General features: G+C 33.6%; 1 protein-coding gene across 2 annotated transcripts in view; it reads left to right on the top strand.

The window, feature by feature from the left end:
* Nucleotides 1–296: 296 nt before the first annotated feature.
* The window catches only part of LOC114345509 (zinc finger protein 501-like), a 59,016-nt gene continuing 49,526 nt past the window's right edge, over nucleotides 297–9,786 (top strand). Inside the window, exons 1-2 of one of the 2 annotated variants that reach the window (XM_050653642.1) lie at nucleotides 297–357; nucleotides 464–824. In XM_050653642.1, the coding sequence (XP_050509599.1) occupies nucleotides 701–824 (124 nt within the window). In that variant the 5' untranslated portion in view covers nucleotides 297–357; nucleotides 464–700. Of the gene's footprint in view, nucleotides 825–9,786 lie in introns of both variants that reach the window. The other variant, XM_028296325.2, reaches the window with a different exon arrangement.

Here is a 9,786-nt window from a genome sequence, read left to right as displayed (position 1 = left end):
CTCCCTCTACCGGCGCTTAGCTTTCTCTCTCTAGCATATGATGGCCGCCGCCTGTGTGTTCCATTGTAGATACGCTCACACTCGCACGACAGACAAAGATAGCTAAACCACCGTACTTATATCGACGTTACACCCTGATGCATTGAGTGGCATATCCCTAGCCAAGTCTATTTTCTTTACATGTCTCTGACTAAAATGCCTCCCAACGGTTACGTAAACGTCAAAGTGCTGAAATGGCCTATTGGATATGACAATTGACAATGACGAATGACGTGTACGTCATACGTCAAAGGTACGAAAAAAAAGAAAAATAAAAGTAATCAATGAAAAAGAATGAATATTAATATTGGTTAATTGGTTTGTTTTTTGTTTTCCTTTTATATAATTGTAGCTGATTTCACCTAATAATTTATTACATTCCTCCGTTTGTTGAAGTAATTAAACATATATTGCGTAATTTTAGTTTCCTAAACAAATGCAGAATATACCAAATTTTGAATTGAAGAAGGGATCATTTAAACACAAACAATTCCCTGTTCCCTTCTACATATCAGAAGGCAGATAATAGAGCCCACTACATTATAGGTGCAAAGTTATTTTCCAACTTAATATAAACAGTGTGTGGGTGTGGTATTTATGTCCCCTATTTCATAGTTTTTTGTTAAATTTCAATATTTCTATTCACTTGATTTGGTATAATATGGAATTTAACATCAAAATTGAAGAAAAAATTATTGAACATGACCAAAGATATATACATCCACAGCTATCCACATCAACTGATTTTGTAGACTTGAATAATGAACCAGAAGGAAATAAGTCAGGTAATAAAAATTAGTGTTAAAAGTATAATATATTATATATAATCTTTTTTGACCTTCCACCCTCTCGGGTGTAGGTATGACTTGTGCTCTGTTAACAGTGCACAAATCTCTTCCATTGCTTTCTGTCCTGTGTCACAGCCTTAGCTTCATTCCATGATATTCCTTTTTTGTCAAGAATCCTTGTCATCACGTCATTCCATGTTTCTCAGTCTTCCTCTACTTCTTTTCCCCTGCACTTTCGTTTCCCATATCTTTTTAACTGGTACTTCTTTCTGTAAATGTCATTGTAAATGCCCCCACCAACTTAATTGTCTTTTTTCAACATAACCATCATTGTCTCAATTTTCAGTTCTTCTCTTATGTAGTTATTTCTTACCCTATCCCTTCTAGTGGTTCCTTGAACTCTGTGTAGATACCTCAATTCTGCAGCCTGTATCTTACTTTTGTCTTGTCTATTTAGTACCCAGAAATCACATCCGTACGTAAGTACTGGTCTGTATATAGCCTTAAATACATTTATTTTCGTATGTTTCGATACTTCTTTCTTGTTAATAATTGTTTTTCTTCCTATTGTGTGGTACAGTCTATTCACTTTATGAATTCTTTTATTGATCTCAGCTCCATGTCTACCTGTTTCTTCAATGGTTACTCCCAAGTATTCAAATGTAATCAATCTAATTGTATCTGTCTAATCTCTGTATCATCTATCTGAACATGTACATCCTCTCTTTAAAAGTATAATGTACCTAATTAATATTTTTTTACAAATAAAAGGCATATACAGTGATGAGTGCACTAATAACCAGCAAAATAACGCAAAAGATGGAAAACATATATTAAGTTGTGAGATAAAAAGAGATGAACCTAGAAAAGTGTTAAATTTAGCGATAGTAACTTACACACTGGGGACCGCAGACGTTCGGAAACAATTAGCGTCTCTTTGCAAAGACAATGACGTCGACTTTGCAAAGTAACAAGACACTTACTCATCACACACACTACACATTACTCCCCTGACTTAGTGATAAGTTATACAATTACGTGGCTAAAGGTTTTAGTTCTAAACCAAAGCCAGAATCAGAGAAAAAAAAAACTTACACACTGACATTATATTGATTTTTTCCCACCTTTAGACATATCGGACGAGTTTGAGAAATGCCACTGTCACAGTGACAGTTTTAGTTGACATAGTCCTCTGATACGTCTAAAGGTGAGAAGCAATCAATATAATGTCAATTGATATGTTACTACCGCTAAATTTTACACCTCTACTAGTTTTATTTCCTTTTTTCTCACAATTTTATGTTTTCCATCTTTTGCGCTATTTTGCCGGGTATTAGTGCGCTCATCACTGTATAGAGCACAGTCATTTAGTAAATCTTGCCCATGTATACTTTTGCACTTAGAGCATCATCAGGGGCACTTGGTCAGAAAATGAAGATATCCCAGAATGGCATAGACATTTACTTAAAATTAATGATACAAATAACTCACACTGGACTACTGGACATAGATTAAAATATTTGAATGAGGCTACATTATTCCGAGTTTAGTGGTACAATAATGGATGTGATCTCCAAACACCTCACAAAGTAGCCTTGTTCAACTATTTTAATCGGTTTGTCATAATATGTCCAATGTGTATTTTTTGTACCTTTAATTTGAAGTAAATGTCTTCTACATGCTGGGATATCTTCCTTTTCTGTGATAACTGTGCTTGATATCAATCTGCCTATACAGGGTGATTGATTAGTGGGGTAAAGATCCGTTAGAGTAATAGATAGTGATAAAAGTTAATAACAAATAATTACACTTTTATAAAAAAGAACTTTTTTATAATAAAACGTTTTTATTATTCATTGAGAGAATATAAAATAATTTGACGATATAAAATGCTTAAAATTCCAAAAATTACACTACTTATAATAAAAAAGTACTTTTTATAATACCATGGTTTTGTTATACCGGGTGTCCACTTATATTTTCCCCCATTTTAACTGCCTATAACTTCTAAACGGCTCAAGATAGAAATATGCGGTTTTCGCTGAAATGTTTTATTTTAGTAAAAGTTTTGTCTGAATGGATTGAATTTTTTATATTGCTTTCAAATATGAAAAAAAAATGGCGGATTTTTGAAAAAAACGTTGTTGACTTTTTTTAATGGGACACCCAGTATATTTTTTTGTAAATTAAAAGAAAGGTCATTCACCTATCCAGCGATATAAAGTTTTTCAAAAATCGGTTGTCAAATCACTGAGTAATTAATTTTTAAAATAAGGGGTGCAACGTGGATATCACATACCTAAATAACATAACTGAGCAAAATGATATTATGTTATGTGATTTCCACATTGCATCTCTCATTTTAAAAACTAATTGTTTAGTCATTTGGCAACCGATTTTAAAAAATTTTATATCGCTAGATAGGTAAATGACCGTTTTTTCAAGATATAAAAAAATATACTGGGTATTTTAATAAAAAAAGTCAACAACGTTTTTTTTTAAATCCGCCATTTTTATTTATAAGCGATATAAAAAATGGTCACTTATCTAAAAACTTGAAAAAACAGTCACTTATCTATCCAGCGATATAAAAATTTTTAAAATCGGTTGTCAAATGACAGCAATTAATTTTTAAAATGAGAGATGCAATGTGGAAATCACATAACTTGGTTAGTTATGTTATTTAGGTACGTGATATCCACGTTGCACCTCTCATTTTAAAAATTAATTACTCAATGATTTGACAACCGATCTTGAAAAAATTTATATCGCTAGATAGGTGAATGACCTTTCTTTCAATTTACAAAAGAATATACTGGGTGTTCCATTAAAAAAAGTCAACAACGTTTTTTTCAAAAATCCGCCGTATTTTATTTCGTATTTGAAACCGATATAAAAAATTCAATCCATTCAGACAAAACTTTTACTAAAATAAAACATTTCAGTGAAAACCCCATATTTTTATCTTGAGCCGTTTAGAAGTTATAGGCAGTTAAAATGGGGGAAAATATAAGTGGACACCCGGTATATAGGACACAACATGTTTAGAAAGAATAATTAATTTATAAAATATGAATTTTTAGTAGGTGTATTTTGTATTGGTCAAAACGGCAAACAGGTGTATGTTTTCAAAAAACTTTTGATAGTGTGTAAAAAATATATTTTATATCAGCTAAGTACTTTCAACACATAACGTGCCATCATCAGAGCTTCATCCTCTTAAAATACCTTCATAGAAGAGCAATTGCTTAACAACACAACAAAAAACATGAATACTGGGCAAAAGCCACAGATATAGGGTAATAACCCTTTACAGTGAATAGAATCACATCTAAATTCTTTTATTAAATTATAAAGACAACATGGCTGAGTCAGACCATTTTGAGCCCAGAGCCAAGTATTTTGTATTAACTGGTATAATTATTATGATTCCAAAAATTACACTAGTATAAAAAAGTACTTTTTATAATACCACGGTTGTTTTGAAATGGTATATAATATTTATATATAATAATTACGCAACAGCTGGGTTCCAACTCGGGACCTCTCAATCTGTAGTCTAATGCCATTGAGCCACCATCAATTTGTAGATATCGATTTATTAACGTACTTTAAAATATAATTGCATTAGTCACATTTTTAAAATAGTTTGAAATTAAAAAAAAAATCGATTTATCCATACAGTGTGATTGGTTAGTGGGGTAAAGCGCCCTAGATCCGTTATAGTAATAGATAGCAATAAAAGTTAATAACAAAAATTGTAGTCAACTTTTATTACAGATTGATAATCAGTAATCGTAAATTGTCAGCTTTAGACAATTCAGTCATGGCTTACTTAAAATTTGGAAAGATTTAGACCCGTAATTAATAATTTTGCTCGGAAAAATGAAAATATCTCAAAAACTAATAAATTTAGACATAGGGAATGTTATATAAAAATTAAAGTATGGTAATGATAATGGACTTGATCGCATCCCAAATGAACATATTGATTAAAATTACTGAGAAAATGATGTACTTGTGTTTTGACTCACCCTGTATTGAATATAAAGAAAATTAGCAACATCAATCATTAACGAAAATTTTGACAATAAATAAAAAAATATGATCGCATCCCAAATGAACATACATATATACATAATCGATTATCCTCTTATACCGTAAGGTGTCGAGGTGTCTTCTTTACTTGTTATTCTCTGTGAACTTACGCCACTTTTTTCGGTCCCTAGCTAATTCTTTGGCTTCGTGCCACGATTTTCCTCTATCCTGCAATATTTCCATCACACTGGTATTCCACTTTTCCGGCCTTTTGGTCGACCTCTCCTGTTTTCCCTATCGGCCTCGTTTCCCATGTCATTTTAACCTGTCTGCCGTCGTTCATTCTGAATAAGTGCCCAGTCCATTTTAATTTCTTTTCATGATTTTTATCTTTTAATGATTTTACTTTTAATTCCCTTCTAATATCATCAAATTCTAATAATTATAGTGATAAGTATGTAAATGGTTTTAAATACTATCATTTTGGTTTTCCTTGTTATTTCTTTTTTATCTAGGAAGTTTTTATACAGCGAATGATATGTTCTTGTGGCTGCTTTTATCCTATTTCCAATTTCGTCTTCCTTTGTCCCCTTCTTATTTAAAATTATTCCAAGGTATTTAAATGTATCTACCTGTTCTATTGTTTTGCCTTGGATTTCAATATTTAGCTTAACATCTTTCTTCGATATTGCCATTACTTTTGTTTTTTCCATATTAATTATTAGATCGTAATTTTTTAATTCTGCCTCCCGGATTCTTATGTTCTCCTCCAGAGCTCTTTCTGTTCTTGCCACAATAACAATATCATCCGCAAATACACAGGCTTCGATTTTTATTTGTTGTAGATTTCTGTATCCTACGGTATATTTTTTTGTTTTTGGCCAGCACTTTTTAATTACTTCGTCTATTACACAGATAAACAGTAAGGGGCTCAATACCCCTCCTTGTCTGACTCCGTCGTTATTCTCAAATTTGCTGGAAATAAGATTGCCTGTTCTTACCTGATTTATGGTATTGCAATACAAACTCTTGATTGTGGTTATCAGTTCCATATCCACTTCCTTATTTGTCAAGCTTTGCCATATTCCCTCTCTGCTCACCATGTCAAAAGCTTTTTTCATACCTAGGAATCCCAAATATACCGTTTCATCTTTTAGTATGGCTTTTTCAGTGATCTGCTGTAGAGCGTAGATATGGTCCTGACTATGTGCTGGCCTAAACCCACTTTGAATATCTGGTAATCTAGGCTCGACTAAATTCCGGAGCTTCCGTTCTAGGATAATTTCGTAGACTTTTAATGTTGAACAGAGCAACGATATGCCTCTATAATTTCCACATTTTCTCGAATCTCCTTTTTTGTGTATAGGCAATATTATAGCCGTGTTCCAGTCACTCGGTATTTTTTTAGTTTTCCATGTTAGGTTTAACAGTTCATAAAGTTCCTTTTTGCCCAATTGTCCCAGATATTTCAACAACTCGGCATCTAATCCATCTATACCTGCAGCTTTGCCTATTTTTAGTTGGGTTAAGGCATCTTCCACTTCATTCATTTGTATTTTATTGTCCTCAATTACGTATTGTTCTTCTGTGGTTGTATTGTTTAACTTTGCTGTTTTGCTGCCTGCTGTTGTCTTGTCTTTGCTCAAAAGTTCCATAAAATGTTCTTTCCATCTTTCTATAATCTGATCTTCTTCAGTTATTATATTCCCATTCCGATCTTTAACCTGCTGCAGCTTCATTTGTGGTTCCTTTCTCATATTTTTTAGGACTCGGTAAAATAATTTTGGAATTCTGGAATCGAGAACCCTCTCAGGAATTCCCAGTACCGACAGCTATCTAGAGCTATTCAGGCTGCTTGTAGACGAGACAAAAACAAGCATATAGAGAAAATCTGCAGAGAAATTCAACTACATGCCGACACAAATAACACCAAAGAACTCTTTGATAAAGTCAGACTACTCACACGTAAATTCAAACAGAAATCTTGGTCTATCAAAGATGATGAAGGTAATGTACAGACGGATTTGGACAAGGTTATTGATGTTTGGAGGGCGTATTGTAAGTCTTTATACGCCAATACGGACCAGATGCCGGCGGACACCCCGTTTGTACCTGACTGCCAGACCTCCACTTTCCATTCTCCTTCAACAGAGACACACCACACTAGTTTTGAATCTGAACCTGACATACTTTTTTCCGAGGTGGAATTTGCTTTAAAAAGACTTAAGTTAAACAAAGCAGCAGGATATGATCTCATTACTGCAGACGTCTTGAAATATCTTCCGGAATGTGGAGTGAAAATATTACATCGATTGTGTAATGAAATATGGCACACAGGCGTTTGGCCTGAGGATTGGAGAAAGACCATAATCATACCTCTTCATAAGAAAGGTTCAACAAATAATTGTAACAACTACAGGCTATTAGCTCTAATATCACACGCCAGTAAGGTGATCCTCTACATACTGCAACGGCGTCTAGAAAACTTCATAAGTTGGCAAATAGCACCTGAGCAGGCTGGATTTGTAAAGGGCAGAGGTACTAGAGAACAAATCCTTAATGTAAGAAACATCATAGAAAAAGCCAGAGAATACCAGATCCCGATATTTATATGTTTCGTCGATTATACAAAGGCCTTTGATAATGTTAGATGGGACAAACTATGGAACATATTGACGACAATGGGTGTACCTAAACACTTGACTCACCTTATTAGCAAACTGTACCAAGATAAGCTGGCATATATTCGAATGGACGGATACCTGTCTGACAAATGCACTTTGGAGAAGGGAGTACGCCAAGGATGCGTTTTATCTCCCTTATTATTTAACATCTATTCGGAGTTCATAATGCGCAGAGTCTTGGATGGTTGGGAGGGAGGAGTAAACCTAGGTGGTGTTAAGATATCTAACTTGCGTTTCGCAGACGACACTACACTTCTAGCCTCTACTCCAGAAGAAATTATTGAATTATTAAAAAAACTCGAGGAAGAAAGTGCTAAATTTGGACTCATGGTTAACTACAACAAAACCAAAATCATGGTTATTGATCGTTAACAACAGTTTCCTGAAACCCAAACTATTGCGGGATGCGAGGTAGTCTCATCTATGATATATCTTGGAGCTCTAGTTAACAACACAGGCAGTTGTGAACCCGAAATTAGAAGACGCATTCAACTAGCAAGAGCAGCAATGAGTGAACTAAACGGGGTCTGGCGTGATCGTCACATTACTATGACAAACAAAAAGAGACTCGTTTCAACTCTGGTCTTTTCCATATTTTACTATGCATGCGAGACATGGACAGTCAAAGAATCAGATAGACGACGTATAGACGCCTTTGAAATGTGGACATGGAGACGTCTGCTTCGAATTCCATGGACGGCTCGCCGTACAAATGTCTCGGTTCTGGATGAAATTAAACCGGATCAGCGTCTCTCCAGTACCGTTTACTCTAGAATTTTAAAGTTCTTTGGTCATATCCATCGGAGTGATCACAAAATGGAGCGGTTGGTGGTCCAAGGAAGGCCTCAGACTCAACGCCAACGCGGAAGATCTCCACAGCGATGGGCGGACATTACTAAAAAGCTTCTCAACAAACAGTATACTGAGGCAATACATGTAACTGATGACCGCGACCAGTGGAGAAATATTATCAATCAAACTGTCCGAGCTGCTGAAGCCCAATTATGAACCATAACACATCTACTAAGATGTTAATGACTATGATGATGAAAATAATTTATTATTATGGGTTCTATTTTCTTCCATACTTTTCCCAAAATCGTCCCATGCATTTTGTTTTTCTTGTTTAACCATTGTTTTAACTTTGTTTCTTTGGTCTTTATATTTATCGTAGACTAACTGATTTCTGTTTTGTATATACATTTTCCCAAATAAACATATTGATTAAAATTACTGAGAAGATGATGTACTTGTGTTTTGACTCACCCTGTATTCAATATAAAGAAAATTAACAACATCAATCATTTACGAAAATTTTGACAATAAATAAAAAATATGGCATCAATAAACCATTGCCGTTGTGCTTATTTTTATTTATACAAGAAGTTGAACTTGTTACGATTTTCATATAAAATTGGTTATAACTTTGTAAATACCCTATATAACATACCAAACCTTTATATTTTTGTAATGAATAAGTTTAGATGATTTTGAATATAACATAAAATACAGGGTGTTCCATTAAAAAAAAACATAAGTTTGGTCTGCCACTATGTTATCGAACACCCTGTAACATTCTAACTAATTTTGTAATGTGAAGCTAAGTTGCCTACAATTATGATTTTTAACTTTTAACGGATCTACGGAGCTTTACCCCACTAATCTATCACCCTGTGTAATAGCAGTTAAATATTGCATTGTTAGCTAGTGCCGAGCTATTCTGAAAATTTCGGGTGTCTAGGTAGCCTAGAACTATCTATAAAATGGATTACAAAATTTGCGGATATAGTGACAAAGCCAAGCCAAGTATATAAAAACGTTTTAAAATTGTAGCCAACTTTGAGCTTCATTTTTCAAACTTAATTAGAATGTTTGGGGATGTTCGATAACATAGTGGCAGATCAAGCTTATGTTTTTTTTAATGGAACACCCTGCATTTTATTTTATATTCGAAATCTTCTTAACTTCTATATTACAAACATATAAAGGTTTGTTATGTTATACATGGTATTTACAAAGTTATAACCAATTTTATATGAAAATCGTAAAAAGTTCAACTCACTGTATAAATAAAAATAAGCACAAAGGCAATCGATTATTAATACCATATTTTTTTATTTATTGTCAAAATTTTCATAAATGATTGATATTGCTAATTTTCTTTATATTGAATACAGGGTGAGTCAAAACGCAAGTACATTATTTTCTCAGTAATTTTAAATGGAACGTCCTGTATT

Source organism: Diabrotica virgifera, chromosome 6 (assembly GCF_917563875.1).
Source record: "Diabrotica virgifera virgifera chromosome 6, PGI_DIABVI_V3a".
Lineage (NCBI taxonomy): Eukaryota > Metazoa > Arthropoda > Insecta > Coleoptera > Chrysomelidae > Diabrotica > Diabrotica virgifera.
The sequence above is the reverse complement of the archived record's forward strand: the minus strand, read 5'-3'. Positions and strand labels throughout refer to the sequence as shown.